General features: G+C 35.4%; 2 protein-coding genes across 2 annotated transcripts; one reads left to right on the top strand and one right to left on the bottom strand.

Annotated features, from left to right (window-relative positions):
• The first annotated feature begins 587 nt into the window (after positions 1–587).
• Positions 588–9,918, top strand: LOC127792622 (clathrin light chain 2-like). The gene is made up of 3 exons (XM_052323206.1): positions 588–1,138; positions 8,545–8,698; positions 8,798–9,918. Exons 1-3 carry the CDS (start codon positions 699–701, stop codon positions 9,365–9,367), a joined length of 1,164 nt encoding a protein of 387 aa, XP_052179166.1. The 5' UTR covers positions 588–698; the 3' UTR covers positions 9,368–9,918.
• A 1,180-nt stretch (positions 9,919–11,098) lies between these two features.
• LOC127792623 (expansin-B3) lies at positions 11,099–13,449 on the bottom strand. Its single transcript, XM_052323207.1, has 3 exons — positions 12,803–13,449; positions 12,334–12,463; positions 11,099–11,753 (listed from the first exon to the last, which is right to left on the bottom strand). The coding sequence occupies exons 1-3, from the start codon at positions 13,288–13,290 to the stop codon at positions 11,556–11,558; spliced, it is 816 nt and encodes a 271-aa protein (XP_052179167.1). The 5' UTR covers positions 13,291–13,449; the 3' UTR covers positions 11,099–11,555.
• Between the last annotated feature and the right edge of the window lie 5,852 nt (positions 13,450–19,301).

The raw sequence follows: 19,301 nt of genomic DNA, 5'->3' as shown, positions 1-19,301 counted from the left end.
ATAAAAGTACGTTTATACTTTTGAGACTAATAAAGTGTATTAAGGAAAAAAAAAAAATGAAAAAATAAGGTCTAAGAATTCTAAATTTCCCTAACGACTTGAATCGAAATTCTAGTTTTAACGTTTAAAGATTTTAAATATTTTTATTCTAAACACAGTAATTACATAAACTCTAAAATGGTTTTTATGTGTTATAGATCCGGCGATAAACTGCTACCTCCAATTGTCAAGCCCAAGCTTTTATATTATTATTTTGAGTAAATTAATATCAAATAGTGTTGAAATTTGATATATCAAATTTTATAGAGAATATTTTTTATTTTTATTTTTAAATTAGATTGACTATCTACCTCTATTATTTATTTAAAAGGAATATCAAATTATTCTCTAAAATAATATTTACATTAAAAATTACTCCTAAAATTTCGTAATGTAATTTCCTTAATATGGGAAGACCCTTTTGTAATTTACTTTATTATTTTATTTTTCGGGTGGAGGCGGACCCACCCGAACTCTTAGCCTGGCCCGTTAACTAGTTAGACAACACGTGTGGATCGTGTGAAATTGACACTCGTTTCATTTTTGAAAAAAAGGACTTTCTGATCCAACGCTCTCTTCGGCAGGTTTCGTCCCACTCCGATCTGAACAGAACTCACATTTTCCACACGCAGAGAGAGAGAGAGAGAGAGAGCTGAAAAATGGCGTCGTTTGACGATGACTCATACGCCACCGGCAACATCAACAACGACGACCTAGAAGAAATCCAGCCGCCGCCGCCGCCCTACGACAACGACGGCTACGACTCTGGCATCGCTTCCCAGCCCTACGACTTCGACCTCCCCTCCGCCACCGCCGACGATCACGCTCCTCACCCGCCTATATACGCGGCGGACGATTTCGCTTCGGCCGGCGACCACCACATCCACAACAATCTTCATTCGCCGGAGACCTACGGTTTTGGCTCGGCACCAAACCCTGACTACTCGTTCGAACCGACCGTTCCCCAATCGGATGGCACTGGCAAGCCTTACGATATTGGAGCTGACACGGATGGCCTCTTCACCGCTTCCGAAGGTCCTCTCCTTCCAGACCCCACCGAGATGCGGGAGCAAGGTGCTGCATTTCGCGAGTGGCGTCGGTGAGTTTTGCCTTTGGCTATTTTCGTCTGCTTGTCGATCTGAACTTTGTTCTTGGCCTGTATCAATAATTGCAAATTGTGCCGTTGTAAATGGTGGTCCTGTAGTTTTTTCAGTAGATTTTGTTTTATTTTTGTTGTTTTATTCTGTTTCTAAATTTTGTATGTCTTATTTAATCTGCTTTTTCGTTTTTTGTTTGTTCAGTTATTTAGACATGACTAATGAAAAGCAGGTGTTGAATGGTAGGTTGATTTAAATGAAGAATTTTTTGCCGGCCTTTGTTAAAACCCTTAGTAACGTGCTGTTTTATGGTGGGCAACACACACCATGCAATCAAAGCTGGGTGCTATGATGTAGTTCTAACGTTGTTGAAAAACATGTCAACTCATACTTCAGAAATCTGTGATTCCCAACTCAATTGAGGGGTTGAGTACTTTTCCCCTTCAATTTCAAAGCACCGGTTACATATTATATGCCCATTAGTTGTACTCACAAAAATCCTGATGATGAATTTTAATTCAAACTAATTATTTTGGAAGAATTACGTAACAAAACTCTCTTGCTTTCGTCAATCATCAGTACTCCTTAAGTAACAAATGTACTGACATAATTAATGCACTCGTAAATATCTTCATAGCAACATTCCTCAGGGTAAAAACAGAGAAAATATGATATTTATCTGCCCTTTAGTTAATGAATCTTATCTTGTTGCATGCACACGATTCAATATGATACTTTCCATTTTGAGGAAAGGGCAAAGTTCATTTGTTGGTATTTATGTTCTTGCTAGGTTTTTACTGGGCTTTGTATAAGATGGATTTGCAAGGAGGGAGACATGCAGGATTTTGAATGGAAAATTGTATGAGGAATTTTGTATTTGGACTGCATATATTAGTTCTTCGCTAAGTCTTATTTAGGATTTCAGCAGGGGTAAGTATAACATACTTGGTGGTACCGTCTTATTGACCCTTGACATTGTATACCTATGTTGTGGACTAAAGAGATCACAAGGTAAGTTGACATGTAGAAGGCAATTCTCTACTCTTGAATTTCTATTCAGGGAAGAATAGGTCTCAATAGGATCAAAAAAGGCAATGATGTGCTGGTTAACATAAAAGAGAAAGTAAACTTTTCAGCTAGGTCTATAAAAGTGTACCCTTATACATAATTTAGAACCAAATATTCTTTCTGCTTACCAGTCTCTCAAATGCTGCTTTTAGGTTCAGAGTGCTTTTAATTTGAAAAACACTTAAGAGATTTTCCAATCATATGCAGGAGATGGACTTCAATCTTGAACGCCTAATATTTAAGTTATTTTGTGGTTCCAAAATTATGTTGTGTTGGGTCGAGTTAAGGCTCAGCCACCTCTAACACTTAGAGCCAAAACAAAATTTGAAACGACTATTCGAAAAATGGAAGCATAGATAAACATAAACATAAAGCAGAAGAGGAAATAAAAGAAAACGAACACAACAAGATTTACCGTGATTCACCTTTTAAATTAGGGTTATGTCCACGTTGAGCTCCAACGAGAAGAGCTCACTGCACTAGACGGAAAAGATGATTTACACTCTCACTGTACAAACAACAATCCTCACTATACACACACTAGTTTCCTAACAAAATTTGCCCAAAGATTACATACAAATCAGAAGGCAGCCTATGAAACCAGAAACAAAAATGTAGAACATGTACAAACGAGAGAGAAAACCCTAAAATGAACAACCCGACTCAACCTTTTGCTTTTCTTTTCTTTCCTTGCACAAATCTTGAGGAATCGGTGGAAATAAATAGGCAAAAGCAGCGGTGGAGATATGATTGTGGAAAGGGATCGACGGCCTATAGAGCAGCAAGCTAAGTGCTAAGATAGTATGGGAGGAATCAATGAGCTGTGAAACGACAAGGGGGGTTGCTGTTTGGCCCTCCGAGCTCATGGGCTCCAAAAACGCCATCGTTTTGGAGCAGCCATTGAGCGGTTGCCAGGTGGCCCTCCTCCCCTTATCAAAACGGCATCATTTATGAAGCTTCACCATATTACAACATGTTGGCCAGATCTGGAATCTGGGAATAATGTTGCCTGTAACTTATTTTGTGCTGGATGTTAGTAATGGAGGAAGAACTGGTTTTTCCTCTCCAGAGTATTTAACTGCAGAATTTTCAAAGCTTATGTGTTGGATGTCTCAACAGAACAGAAGTTATATATCTTCTTTTGATTCCATGGCCAAAGGGCAACACAAAACATTAGGGTTTAATAAGGATATTGGAAGCTAAATGTAGGATTTTTTCATGTGAATATTATCTAGAACAGTACATATGTTTTCATGTGCAGAAGGGAAAAAGGAAAAAAGGAGAGAGAGGGAGAGAGAGAGAGACACACACACACACACGTCTTTTTATGATTCAGGGTAACTCATTTTCAAGTAATCTTCAACTTGAAGTATCTTAATCACTAAGTTGGATCTCCTTTAGTTCAAGTAATCAATGTTGAGTTTTCCTTAACCTTTTACGTTAACTTTTAATTAACCTTGGATTTGACTTTGACCAACAGGGTTTTATTGACCCTGTTCCTTCTTTCTTTTTTCTTTTTTACTTGGGCTGGGTCCACCTTGGACCCTTTGGCCCATTACATCTTGTCTATTGGCCCAATTTATCTCTCTTTTAAATTTTATTTGATCTTGGGCTTTAATTCTTGGCCTCTTTTGGTTTTCTATTGGGCTGATTCTTTACGCTTTTGGGTCTTGATTTTAAAGTTTTGGCCCACTAGATTTTGGGCCTATTCTTAGCCCACTTATACATAAATCTTAAAGCCCAAACCTCTAACCTAAACCAAGCCCATTTCTTCACCTCTTCTCGTACCAATTTTTATCCCATTTTTGGACTGATTTATGGAAACTATTCAGTCCCCGAAGCTTTCAAAAAACCCAGCTTAAAGGCGTAGGTTTGGTTCTATTTTTGCTTCATTCTCTTCTTAGAAAATATTTAGCATCATTTCTGCAGCATTTTGGATAACTTTTTATCACAACTTATCAACCTTTTAGATATAAAACAAGTTCCCCTTTTGGGTTTATGCAAACTAGATTCATATATAGGGTCAGAATGACTAATAACTTTACCTAACCAACAAAATACTAAATTATTAAGGGAATCATGATAGACATCAAAATTAACAAGTCTCCATATTCATTTACAAAACTCAAGAACACTGTAATACCTATTCATAAAGAATAATGGATATGTTGAAAATTTTAATGAATCAAGTTAATGGGTGACATTATGAAACTTTTGGAATAGTGATTGAGTAAAGATTATGAATACTTTTAGATATGTGAAAAACAATTTAATTTCATGTCTGGTAGGTCAACAATAGAAGTTATATACTTGTTATTGCACCTAATTGGAAGAAGATATAGATTTATATAAGAGGATTTACATATAGTGTTTACAGATTTAGAAAAAGCTTATGAAAAAGTTCTTAGAGATGTCTTATAGAGGTTCTTAGAGAATAAATGAGATTGAATTGCTTATATAAAAGTTATGAAAGACATGTATCATGGAGCAGAAACTTGTGGTGGAGATATTGAGACACTTCCAATTATAATTGAATTCCATCAAAGATCTGCATTAAGCTCGTGTCTCTTTGTCCTAATAATGGATGAATTCACTAAACACATCCAAACAAATGTGCCTTGTTGCATGCTATTTGCTGACAAATTTTCTTAGTGGATGAGACAAAAGAATTTGTGAATACTGAGCAATTGAATTCCATCAAAGATCTGCATTAAGCTCGTATCTCTTTGTCCTAATAATCACTAAACACATCCAAACAAGGTGTTGCATGCTATTTGCAGATAAATTTTCTTAGTTGATGAGTCAAAAGAATGTGTGAATATTGAGCTCAATATATAGAATAACACTTTAAAATCTAGTGGCTTAAGCTAAACACATTCAAAGTCGAATATGTGGAATTTAAGTTTAATAAAAATACAATTGTAAATGATGTTAGGGTAAACCTTGAAGATCAAGCCATCTCAGGAAAGATCATTTTAAATTTATTAGGTAAAATATCCAAAAAGATGAAAAGATTAAGGATGTTACCCATAGAATTAATGTAATATGGTTAGAAATTCGATGTTTTATCTGATAGTGAGATTTTGTTAAAGCTAAAACAAAAATTTAATAAGATAGTTAATGGGGCACAAAATGTTGAGTAGTAAAGCATCAACATGTGCAAAATATAAGTATAGTAGAGATAAGAACGTTGTGGTAGATGTGCATTCATACAATAAAACTTAGAAATGAGGTTATTTGCAATAAGATTGAAGTGGCTCCAATTGATGATAAGATGCATCAGACACAATTAGAATGGTTTGATCATTTGAGAAGAAGATCGATAGAGATCAATAAAGACTCCTGTGAGGAGAGTGGATGATATAAAACAAACCCTTAGCAAAAGAGGTAGATATGAAGATCAAGAAAAGTTTGGTAGGAGGCTTTTAGGGTTAGCTAATTCATGTAGCTAACCCCACATAGGGTTGATGTGTTATTCTTGTAGATATTTTCCCGGAACTTCCTTGATTTGGATGAAGACTCATGCTGTACTATATCAGTCATTATATCTACTATGTTCATACTTTTGCCTCTCTTAAGTTTATTGAATGTTCTGTTTGACCAAAAGGATACAAGATTTTACTTATTTGTTGGTACATACTATTTAGTTATCTTACTCCTTTGATGAACCTTCTAGTGTGGAATTTTGTTGACTTGCTTTATTTTGAAGGAAAGTAGTTGTAATTAAGAGGTGGTGTCTGTCTGTGTTTGGTTGATGGATCTCCGTATGAAATCCAAAATAACGTATTGTCCCTCCCTCTCTCTCCTGTCCTCTCCATCAACCCAAAAAAAGAAAGAAAGAAAGTTAGCAAGCACACATTTCTAGAAAGTTAAGCATTGGATGAAAGTTAAGCCTACCGGGATGCTTCAAAAAGAAAAGGAAATCCATTGTTACATAATTGACTCAGATATTTAAAAAGGAAAAGGAAACAAGAAAGATTCCTTTAAACTGCGAATTGAATTAAGCATTGGATGATTTCACCGAGCTGGGGTTTTTTAAATCATTCTTACTGTTTTGTTCCATTATTTTTAATCATTTAAACATCTGAATCTTTCTCCATTTTGATTTTTGACAAATGCAAAAAGAAATCCAGTGCAACATAATTGTACTGAGTCAGCGAACTTCTTCAAGCCTACCAGGATGCTTGCTAATAATAGAATAAGAGTGACATATTTGCTAAATTATGAGCAAGTTTACTGGCATACTCAATTTTATATAATTTTACAGAAGCCTTATCCGGTTTATTCTGGGGCTATTAGATGCAAAGTCAAGCCTAAATGGCTTAAGAATACATCAACATGGTTTCTCAAAAAGTGAAAGAATATTTAGATAATCTTTGCTTGATTTGATACTTTGAAAGGGGGTTGGTGGAGGCTGTAGCCTTGTAGGACAGATTTTCTGTGCTTGCACTTGTTCCTGGTGCTTGTTTTGTTAAGAACATCGAATTAAGGATGTTGCACTGGCAGGGGTTGTTGTCACTTGGGCTAATGTGGTGCATTTGGTGTTTTGAGGCATGTTTGTTCTATGATTTTGTTGCAAATATTTCTCTGATACAAATAATTGAATTCCCAAATTTTCTCTTGTTTCTCTTCCCTTTCTTTGGCAGAAAACAAATGGTTGTAATTTTAGAAATGAACAATGTAATTCCACAACCAATAGGTGCTGTCTGAGATGACAGCCCTGTAGTTACGGTTTCCCATTTTCAATACATGTCTCACATTTTCTATATCAGGATTAGGGTTGAAGACGAAGTGGATTGTAGCTCCCATAACAAGCACTGGGTCATCATGTGAAATTTTACAATACTACCAAAATCATTTCATGTTTGTCCAGCCATCTGTACAGAGATTACCAGGCTTTCATTTTCCTTTTTTCCTTTTCTTTCCTGATTGATGTTCTTAAAAGTATAAAATAGTAATCTTCTGCATTAAGTTGAAGATATAATCATGCATTTGATTCTTGGAGGAAGGAATTTACTAGAGGGTATGTAGAATGCATTATGAATATTCTTGATTTTGGGTATTGATGCAGCTGCTATGTGAGCTGCCTATGTTTGCCCCACTGGCATGCCTTGCATTAGTGGAGAACTGTTTTTTACTCCTGAACTGGTAGAATCTTTTTTTCTCTATTTGCTTAGGTAGTGTTTATTAATCAAGATATAGACCAAAAAAAGGGGGATATGGAAAGCATCCTGAACAAAAGTGTTTTCCACTGTGTTTGTTAAATTTTCTGGAAAGAAGTCACATTACTTCTTATCTTGAACTTTCAAGATAAATTTATCCCTTCCTCCCATTTGAATAACTTCTCTTGAACTTCATATAGAAGTTATCTTGATAGGACCTTATTGTACTCATTTTAACTAACACTACCTTAGTATACAACGGTTGTAGCTCTGAGTTGTCAACCACATGTATGTTAACAAAAGTGCCAAGGGGAAAAACCTTGTACAAGTACAACACAAGTTAGAATGCTCGATAATTTATAGCCTCCAGGCAGAATGGTATAAAGAAGTAATAGACTGATGTTTGAAAAGAAAAAGTAAACAATAAAGATTCCTTTAAACTGCAAATGAAAATTAAGCATTGGATGATCTTGCTGATGTGGTGTATTTTTATTCATTTTTACTGCTTTCTTCCTGTATTGTGGGATTTTTAGTTATTATCAGTATCCAATTCCAGTAAATTATCAATTTCTTCCTTTTGCATGGTTCAAGGTTTTTATTGATTTCCAGTGCCTTTTTTAGCCCCTGAAATTTCATACTCAAGCCAATGCAATTCATTTCTTAGTGGAGGTTTAGCTAGGTTTTTGTTTGCTATATTTTTGTTAGATACGGAAAGGAGAAATGGGTTGAATGGAAATTCATTTTGAAGCCCATATAATTTATTCCTTGGGCATGGGTCCAAGTTTTTTAATGATCATCCTCTATTGCAGTGCTTTTATTTAGCCAATTAGCCCTTAAAATTTCATACTCAAGCCAACTGAGGTTAGCTGGCTTTTTGGTTGATATATGCTTTTGTTACTGATATGGAAATGTGAAATGGGTTAAATGGGTGGAAATGTGAAATGTGAAATGTGAAAAGAGAAGATATATTTGTTGTTAGCTTTTCTTTCCCTTGTAAGCCAGCTAAATTGCATGGGCTTATTATGGAAGTGATGCTCAGGTAGAGAAACACCAAGTGCCCAAACTTTGAAATAAGATGATAATTTTGCTTTATTAATAATATTGCAGGTTAATTCATCAGGTATATTGCCTATATTTGTGTATTGAGCCTCTTCTAACCTTCTATATATTCTTGCCAGCCAAAATGCCATTTATCTGGAGGAAAAGGAGCACAGGGAGAAGGAGATGAGAACCCAGATTTTTAATGAAGCAGAGGAGTTTAAGCGAGCTTTCTACGAGAAAAGAAAGATTAATTGTGAGACCAATAAGGCCCATAATAGAGAACGAGAGAAGGTCTAATCCAAAAATCTTTTTGTTCCTTTTGCTCTCTTATGCATATTCTGTATACTTGCTTATTTAGTGTTCTGATAATGAAATTTGTGTTGGGAGCAGCTTTACTTGACCAACCAAGAGAAATTCCACAAAGAAGCTGACAAACAGTACTGGAAAGCGATAGCAGAGATCATTCCTCGCGAGGTAGCTAATATTGAGAAAAGAGGACGAAAGAAGGATGATGAAAGGAAGCCTTCAGTAACCGTCATTCAGGGTCCGAAGCCTGGCAAACCCACTGATCTTGCCAGAATGCGGCAACTTATTTTGAAGCTAAAGCAGAAGCCTCCATCTCACATGCTACCTCCCCCACCACCCCCGGCAAAGGATGACAAAGATGCAAAAGATGCAAAGGACGAGAAAAATGCAGCGCCAGCAGCGGCCGAAGAAGGAAAGGATGACAAGGACGGGAAAGGCACGCTCAAAGCAGCAGCAGCAGCAGCAGCTGAGGATGCCGCTGCCAAACCTGCCTCGCCCACGAAAAATGCCAATCCTGCTGCTGCAGACAAACCCGTTTCACCTTCTAAAAATGCTGTTGCCACGGATGGTTTCACTGCAACAGCCAAACAGGAAGGTCCTGCTGCAACTGATGAGAAACAAGTCGCGGAAACTGAATCGGCTACAACAGCCTGATGACTCACTGACCATTTTCTAGTAATTTTTTCCTAATTAATTCATATTCTTTTTCTTCCATCCATTTTTTTCCGGCATTACTGGAACACCCCATCGTGATTCGGCATAGAGAATAAGAGCAGCCGCGTTTTGATGCTTCATGGCAAAGCAGCATGTGCTGCAAACAGCTTTTATTCTAACTTGTTTTTAGGACACTCAAACTGTGTTTACCCCATTTTTAAGTTTTAGTAATTTGTTTCTTTGCTGCCTATGTTCTGTTACTGGCAGTTTTATGCGAAAGCCAAAGGGACTTAGAAACTAAAGTATAATAAACATCTCCTTCATATAACGGCTTTATAGATGTTTTGACCATTGGCAGAGACGGTCAGAGGTTTAGTATTCATTTAGCTAACTTTTACTAAGTGGGGATTAAGAATTATCAGTGTTGTTATATTTCCTTATATATGAAACTGACCAAATTATGGTATGCTGTGGTAATTTATGGTATGCATGTTACTAGGAAGCATTGGCGGTGGCATGAGAAAGACTTGAGATTTGAGTTTGAAGGAGTTATTTGCTTTCGACTCGGGTGAACTTTAAGGCTTTGTGGCTTTAATGGCTACCCTCAATGACAATGAATGCAGAGACTTGACCCTGCCTTTGGGGCCAGTGCTATAGCCAGCGGTTCCGTCAGGGCGTGTAAATGCCACATTCAATCCCCTCTTACAAGCCATGGGATGGGAGAAGAGAAAGAAATACTGGGCTTGTGCTAATAGGAAAGAAGAATTCCAGTCACCTAAAGTATCTTTGCTACCCATCTTTAGAATAAATTATTTTGTGCCTTTATAGGAGAAATGATCATCTCCAATCAATCAAATATTATCTGTTGTTACTGATAAAGTTAAATTTATCGAATAAAATAACATAAATTTCAGAAAAATTGCAACACACGTAGCATATGAAGGATGATCATCCATGTGGAGTGGGGTGGGGGGAAGAAGTGAAAGAATTTAATGGGACAGGCTTCACATGTAAGCACCAGAACTGGTTCTTCAGCAAGTTTAGATCTTTTGCATGTGAGCTTTAATGTCCTCCACAGCTTTTAACAGTCATATCCTCTGACATCCTTGGCCCTATAGCTCACGTGGCTTTGACAAACAAGTCAATTGGACAAAGCCCCGTTCACATTCATAATCTATAAGAAATTATACAATTTTGTTTATTTGTTTTGTGTGATAGTAAATACTAAATTTAAGGGTGGTTAAAGAATTTATATATAATTCTTTTTCAGTGTACAAATTTAAAAAAAATAGTAATATTTGTATAAAATGTTATTCTTACCAAAATTAAGTTACTACTTGAATCATCAATTTTTCAATTCCAACGGCTAAAGAAAATGTAAGACCAAAAAAATGATTGTTTTTTTTAATATATTTGTTAAATTTATTTGATGAATTTAAAAAAAATTATGTAATTTCTTATTTTAATTTTTTAAAATATACTTATTCTTCTCCTACTTGATAAGTATATTTTGATCCTTAGAAAAAAAAATTACGTTTGTGTCTTATAATACATTTCAAAAAAATTTAACAAATAATTTAATAAATTTTTTAAAATATTTCTCATTCTTATCTTAATTATTTTATATTTTAATTTAAAAAATAATTAATCATTTAATCTATTAATATTTATTTTTTAAAAAAGGTTCCAACCCAAAAAACTGACAATTATCAGTGTCCCATTGAGTAGACAGGCGCCGAACTCTTGCATTAATTGGGTCTGGGCACATCAAGAAACCAGATGGCTCACAAAAGCTCAACTGAAGCTCACATACAAATTAATTACTTAACACACTCATAACATTGTTACATATATCAACTGAAGCTCTCTCTCCTTCTTTGGGGAGGGCCACAATTTCCCAAGGTCTACAACAAACAAACAGTACCTAAAAGGGTAAAACACACTACAAAAGCAGTCAAATATATATATATATGTATCTACCTATATATAATATATTAACCCATAAATTAAAGAAAGAGCATTGGCTGCTTCTTTTTAGACGCCCCAACGGCTACTTTTCTTTTGAGAAACACAGCGACAACGGTCACTTTTTCTGGGTCATGCATAATAATAATGGAGAAGAAGGAGGAGGAGGAGGAGAAGAAGGATTACTAGGGCTTGATGAGTGGGACAGGCAACATACTGTATGTTAAGAGAAGAAATTAAGGCGAGAAGTGTAAGTGGCCTTTGGGGACCAGTTCCTTGGGATGACATCCCTTGCAGAGAGGGTTGTTGCTGTGGACAGAGTGGTCAGCTTCACAGAGAATGGCCCTCTCAATGGCCCCCCATTTATGCACCAATATGCCCCCCACAGATGCCTCATCTCCACCCACTCTGTTGAGCTCGCCTGCATACATCATCAACAAACCCAATTCATAATATTCATCTGATGGCAGTCGAAGTATCCATTTCCATTCTCCATGAAGCTCTAAGATGTCGGGTGCCGGCAGGGATTCATAATAAATTAAGGAAAAAAAAAACCTTTATTCTTTATAGAAATTAATCTTTGGACATCTTATTTTCAGTTAATTAATTACACCAAAAAGTCTTTGGAAGGGTCCTTTTCTTTTAAAAAATGCTATCTGTACATCTTGATCTACATAAAAAAGTGTATTAATGACAAAAAAATTCCTCATAAGGCGTATAGAGACGCGTGAGGTGCATGTGAGGCGCAAAGTATTTTGATCATAATACCCTTTTATGTAGTTCAAAATGTATAAAATGGTTATACATATAATATGATTCTTTTTATTTTATTTTTTTTTCTGATCCATTTTCGAGGCAAGTGTGAAAACGTCGCCTGTTTTGAAGGGTCCATCGTGAAATTGATGAAAGTTTGACCATTTAGGATTCAATCATGGAAAAGAAAAATTAACAATAAATAAAATGAAATGGAAATTAATGTAAAACACGAATGAAGTTATTACCTCTCTAATGTGCATTGATCCGACGTCGCCATCCCCATCTTCGAACTCAACCAGAAGAGAAAGCCAGTAATCTGTCGATCCTTCGTTTACATGGAAGGCAATGTTCTTTCCCGGATACTTGCATGGCGTCCTTAAATAATATATATATATTCACATAAACCCATAATCAAATCTGTTATTAAGAACACAAAACTTAATAATAAACGATATCAAGTATTTGATATAATTAAAGGGTTTCACCCATTTTTTTTTAAGCTTTACTATAAAAGTAGAAAGATTGCAATTTTGGGTCACTCTATTAAAGTCGTTGCTAAGAATAAAATTATATTTTTTTCATGAAAACAGAAAGAGGGGTTTTAACTTTTACCCATTTTTGTTTTTCAGCGCCAAAATCATTTTTTGACCAAAAAAAAAAAAAGCATAACAAATTGGAAAGATAATAATAAGTGGGTAAAGTGTGTATAGATACCGGCGGTAGATGACGGAGATCTCGCCTCGGTTACGGAGCTGGTTGCCGTCGCCTGCGACGGCCATACGGCCGAAGGCGGCGCCGCTGAGGTCGAAGTGGACTCGCCCGCCGGAGCAGTAGCCGCCGGGACACTCGTCAGTTATGATCACTGTCACGGCCCTCCGGGAGCAAATGGACTTGTCCAGGCACTTCACTTTGTAGCAAGCGCCACAGCCTTCGCCGCCTTTGAAAAGCGCCGGGCTCGCCGCTCCTACTCTTGCCCTCAGCGGCCTCACATCCACCAGCGACCCGTACCCGCACGCGCCCCCGTCGCTGCCGTCTCCGTCGGGGCTGCCGTACCAGGTGGCGGTGGCGGGGTACCAATGTGGGTCAGGCACGTGGCGGAGAGGCACGCCGGAAACAACCCAACACTGAACTACCACCACTACCATAGAGAAGAAGCAGAGAAATTGGGCGAACAGGCGGCGACCCTCCATTCTTTTAGGCATACAAGTGGGTCAACCCGCCTCTTTGTTTCCAGGTGTTAATTTTGTTGTCGTCAACTTTTCCGGCCGGCGGAGAAACCCAGAAACTGAAGAAGAACAGAACTCTACCGACAGTTCTCTTCAGACACTTTCACAGTCTGGACTCAGTGAGCTCTGCTTACTTATACACAAACACAGAACTCTTTATAATTTAAAAATAATTATAATTTATAGAAGCTATTTATAGTTTGAGTATTGCTGACTGGATATGAAATCTAGGTGGCCAATGAAAAACTACAAATTTCGTTTTAAAATAAATAATATTATTTTATAATTTAATTTTTTATTATCTAGATAATCGAGTTTTTGTCCGACTAATTCTCAAGAATAAATAACATTCTCTCTAATGTACTTTAAAATAAATTCAAATATGAATATAATTTATATATATTTAGACTAAACATTTAACTGACCCTTTCCAATAATATGGAGACCCTAGAATTCAATCTCTCAATACTCCAAAAAAAAAAAAAACCATCGCATTGACCCTCCTGCTTGCTTTACTCTGCACGATGTCCATGAGAGACACTTTTAAGCTTTTTTTGCATAAATATTGATGGGTATGCAATAAAAAAGAAAATATATTAACAACAATAATAATTTTTTTATCTTTGTAAAAAACTTAAAATTATCGATTAAACTAAGCCGCAAAGGTTACTAATTTGCATGGTTGAAAGTGAGATAAAAATTATGCATTTTTTATGGTTTAAAAAATTTTACTCTAAAGTTATTTGGGATTTGGGAAGGTGGGTGGGCAGTTTGATAATTTTCAAGACTAACAAATAATAATAATAATCTATTTTTCTTTTCTTTTTTTTGGTGGTTTGGCAGTGTGGCAGTCAGATTAAGTCAATTTGGTTTAGCCAATTTGAACACAGCTACAAAGACACCCCCTTTGCATTACTAATACCATTAGTATTACTTAAACCCTGAGTGAGCTAAATTAAATGCTAATTGAACTAAAGTAAATCTATACTTAAAACAAAATTAAATGTATAATATTACTGTCAGTTGAACCTAACGCTGGTGATGGAACCACCCATCTCATCTTCGTATATACATAGGTTAGTAGAACCCAGTCAGTCGGTGAAACGGACACCCACCACCGGTCATATGAGTGCAATTCATTCATTCATTCATTCATCGTTTATTTTATTCACAGAACCGCCATTGGGGCCCACCGACAGTTAAGGCGTTAATTCCGCAGGGCCGTACGCGGCTGCGTTAATGGAGAATGGGGGGTTTTCGTCATTTCGCGTGAACATTCTACCGTTAATGCCGTCTTTGTTTCATTCTTTATTCGGATTTGGAGAGTGACAGTGACACGTGGAGGAAGAAAGGAAGCCGTTGTGGACTTGCTGCTGCTGCTGCTGCTGCACATGGGAACAGGGATTTTCGCGGGAAAATTTTACCGCTCTTCCTGGAGTAAAAGATTTTTGAGGGTTAAAAAATATCAACATGCAGACGCCAAGGAAGTGTCGTGTCGGTTTCATATTAAGCTGTGGCCCACCGTCAAAATTAGGATGACGAAGTCAGTGTGAAACGCTGGTTGACGTCTTGTTTAACTTTTTTTTAAACAAATTAGAAGAAATGATATATTAAGAGTGAAATTTTTTTGATGTCTACGTGTAATATAAAATTTGTTTGACTTGAATCAATTGAAGGGCTGGGCTGTGGGTTTCGTAAAGAAATCTTAAACTTTAAACCCACCCCTGTAATTTTATGTCGAGTAACATAATAATCTTGATATTAAGAGATTCTGCCCTTTAGTGCTTCTACAAAGAAAGATATATGAATTGTGGGATGGAGTACTTAGTGACCAAATTGATCTGGGAAGCAAAAGTAATGAAACATGGCATAGAATCGGATGCCATTATTCGCGCTCTTCGTGCAGCAAATTAAAGGTGAGATTAAATATAAACAAACACACACGACCAGAGACAGAGGGAGATCATGAGACATGCGGACATGTCTGATCACCACGCACGCTTAGTCAAAAGATCTCTTTGAAATTTTCTATGATAATGTCCGATATAAAGTAAGATTATCCAGTAGTTAAAGCAGCCACAACGGTTGGAAGGGGAAGATTATCGTGTGGATCGTCATGCCACTCCCCAATTCTTTTAGCAAAAGTGATTCGCTTCTGCCTTCTTGATTCACGTGTGTTTGCATTCAACTAACTTCCCTTCCCTTCCCTTCCCTTCCCTGTTGTACTTTGCATATATACGTGTCCACACTTATGAGAGTGAAACAGACAGCACGAAATTCCACACTTTTGAGGGTCATATTTGTAAATACATCATCATCTTCTTCTTATTTACTTCCAAAGAAACTTAATCTTAATAGATATTTCATAACAGACGCATGCATGACATCGTTACAAGAGAGACCCTCAGCAGCTGAGTGCGATTTTGTTCACCCCCCTTAACTAGAATCAACCCATGTTTAGCTAGGACATGTTGGGTAACAGTACAACCCTATGGATCATAGTCAACTTTAACCCCAACAACTCGTTGCCAATTGACCAGAGGGCAACAAGTACGTTGCTTGGATGTTGGTCATATATACCATAACGCCTGAGTAATAGTTATCCATCTCCTTTACCTACCAGCAAGCCACCCTTGCAGCAAGGACGACAAGATAGAATAATCAATCTAGCACAATGAGTTCATTTCTCTCCATGCTCATATCATCAAGCTTGCAAAATCAAGCGTCTGCCACACACAAGAAGGCAGATAAGGCTGAGATATATATAAAGGTCACCAAAGCCACATAAGTAACAATATTAAATCCTCTCTCCAAAACTTTCAAAAGAGAAAAGCCGTAGCAAAAGCAAGTACTCCATTGTTCTAATGCTTGTACGTAATTATCTCTTCCTTTTCAATATTGGCCATGCTAATTTTCTAAGATGCCGAGCGGAGCGGAGCTCAGCTCCAAGTATATACTACTCATCGTCAGGGTGTTTACAGGGGTTTTGATAGGTGGTTGGCATGTGACACTTATATTCTATACACGACCTATATATCTAGTTACCTATATGGATTTCTCATATATAGTTGTAGAGTTTCATGTAACATTTTCTAACTATAGTTTATATTTTTTATTTACATTTTATGTTGTATTTAAAAAAAATTCATAAAGCATTTTTATCTTGGTAGGTGGTTAAGCTCGATTATATATATGAATTATACCTCTCCAAGAACGATCTCTACCCATAGTTATATTTTTGTCAATTATTATATCCTAATATCATGTTCAAGAGTTTCTAGTCATTTTTTTTTTCAATCCTCTCATCTATTTTATTATAAATTTATTTTATTTCATTTACTCTATTGGCAAGTATCTACCGACACTCTTCTTCTTATATACCCTAAAAAAATTCAATCAAGTGGTTTTTTTCAATTTAATCACGTGCTCTTATTCTCACATCACTACAACTTTATTACATATAATCCTGTTTACAATAATTATAATATGATTAATAATAAAATTGAGAAAGAAAAGGGGATATAAAAATGGCAAGTTAAACAACGATATGTAGCTGAGAAATATTATTATTTGTGTCAATTAATCTGCTTGGAAATGGAAATCATAATTATGAGCATAGTCCGTAAAAGACAAACATTAATGATCAATCACTAAACCCTTAAAAGTGGTCTGTCTGCGCGTCCATTAATCAAACTGAGTTTGTAGGGAAAAAGCAAGAGTTGTAGGAAGAATTGAATGCTTGTCATTTGCTAAGCATCTTGAATTAATTCCATAGCTTAGCTTAATTTGAGCTATCTTTAATTGTCTTGATTGTCTCGTGTCTGCCTCCAAGATGATCATTAAATTCATCATGCAAAACGAATATGCAAAGCCTAGTAAAAGAATGAAATGAAAGATTACCAAATTTAAAGCAACTTTTTGTTCACTATAAAAGTAAGTGACAAGTACAAAAACTGTATTAAATTAAAAAAAATTAAATCATTGCAAAAGTATTACTTAGGAGGAACAGTTGTTGCTAGATCATCACTAGCTGTGAGCTTAAAAGCTTAATTAGATACCAATGCAAGATGATGAACAATTATATCTGAAACCACGATCAGTTATATCAGGATTAATTAAGACACTGCCCAAAACTTTTATAGGAGGTAATATGGAAGAAACAATGCTAATCTGAAGCATTAATCAAATTTAATCTTGGAATATTTCTTATAGTTTTTAATAAAACAAGCAATGAACCCTTATCTTGAACAGTTGGTAAGAGATTATACGTAGAAACCCTTGCTTCCTTCTTGATAATGGTGGATATATATTTAAATTGATAAAATTAAAAAAAAGGTGAAAGTTATCCTTTTATAAGAAATTTATTTTTTCTAAAATTATTTCTCATAATTAACTTTGTTAATACCTAAAAGTCCCTCTAATGTTTTTTTTTTAACATACAATTTTCTCAATGACCTTTTCTATCAATGGGAAATATATATTAATTATTTTTGTAAAATTTTCTTGCATAATAATTTATACCTAAGATAGGTACAGGATGTAAATGGGTTACCAATTAAGTGTTAACTCTATTTACATATTTGTTTTAATAAATTATATATTCAAATAATCCTTTTGCCCATATCTTTCAATTGTGAATCTTCATACTCATTTAATTTTATATGGGGTTAATTGAAAACCCTTTACATCCCTAGATAAATCTCTACTATGTTAAAAATGGTATAGATAGGTTTTTAAAATGGTTTCGAAATGTATCATGTGCTACAAGTGTACAAATAAAAAACATTTCAAATCTTGTTCACATATTTTTAATTTTTTAACTAAAATAACAAATGATTTTTCATTTCACTGACAAATTTTGATTAATAAAAATGAATAAATAATATATATCTATTATATTATATATTATATAAAGCTGCTGAGATGAACGGGTCCCACTAACACTTTTTCCCGCCTAAACTCCATTCCTAAATCTTTTTATTTTTTTGACTAATACATTCTACACCACCGATTTCACATTAGACATGTTAAACATTGCATTTAATGCACACGTTTAATGTCTGTGTTAATGCCTGTGTAATCACATATGATCAAAAAGTTTATGTAACTTTTTTGTTTTTCGTATACACCGTTTAATGCCTGCATTAATTTTTTTTTTCTATAACTATGATTTGTATCCCCAATAATTTGTGTCCCACCGAAAAACTAAATCACTGGTCTCTATATATTTTGGAAAACTCACCGTTTTTAACCAATTCAAAACATTTATATATATATATGCACTCAAAAAAAATACTTGATAAATTAGAAAAAAAAAAATACTTAAGAACTGTATATATATTTTTTTTTTGTGGCAAATACATTCTACACCACTGATTCCACATTGGACATGTTGAACATTGCATTTAATACACACGTTTAATGCCTTCGTTAATGCCTATGTAACTACACCATTTAATGCCTACGTTAATTTATTTTTTTTCCATGAATCTGATTTGTATCCCCAATAATTTGTGTCCCACCGAAAAACTAAATCATAGGTCTCTATATACTTTGGAAAACTCACCGTCTTCAACCAATTCAAAACATTTACCAAACCAACAACTCAACCCTATATATATATATATATATATATATGCACTCAAAAAACATACTTGGTAAATCAAAAAAAAAAATACTTCAAAACTATATATATATATATATGCACTCAGAAAAATACTTAGTAAATCACAAAAAAAAAAACTTCAGAACTGTATTTGTTTCTTTTTTTTGTGGCAAATACATTCTACACCACCGATTTCACATTGGACATGTTGAACATTGCATTTAATACACGTGTTTAATGCTTGCGTTAATGCCTATGTAACTACACCATTTAATGCCTGCATTAACTTATTTTTTTCCCACCTAAACTCTATTCCTAAAGCTTTTTTTTTTTTTTTGGCAAATACATTCTATACCATCGATTTCACATTGGACATGTTAAA

Source organism: Diospyros lotus, chromosome 15, assembly GCF_014633365.1.
Source record: "Diospyros lotus cultivar Yz01 chromosome 15, ASM1463336v1, whole genome shotgun sequence".
In the NCBI taxonomy this organism is placed as follows: domain Eukaryota; kingdom Viridiplantae; phylum Streptophyta; class Magnoliopsida; order Ericales; family Ebenaceae; genus Diospyros; species Diospyros lotus.
This window is presented reverse-complemented; position numbering and strand designations above follow the sequence as displayed.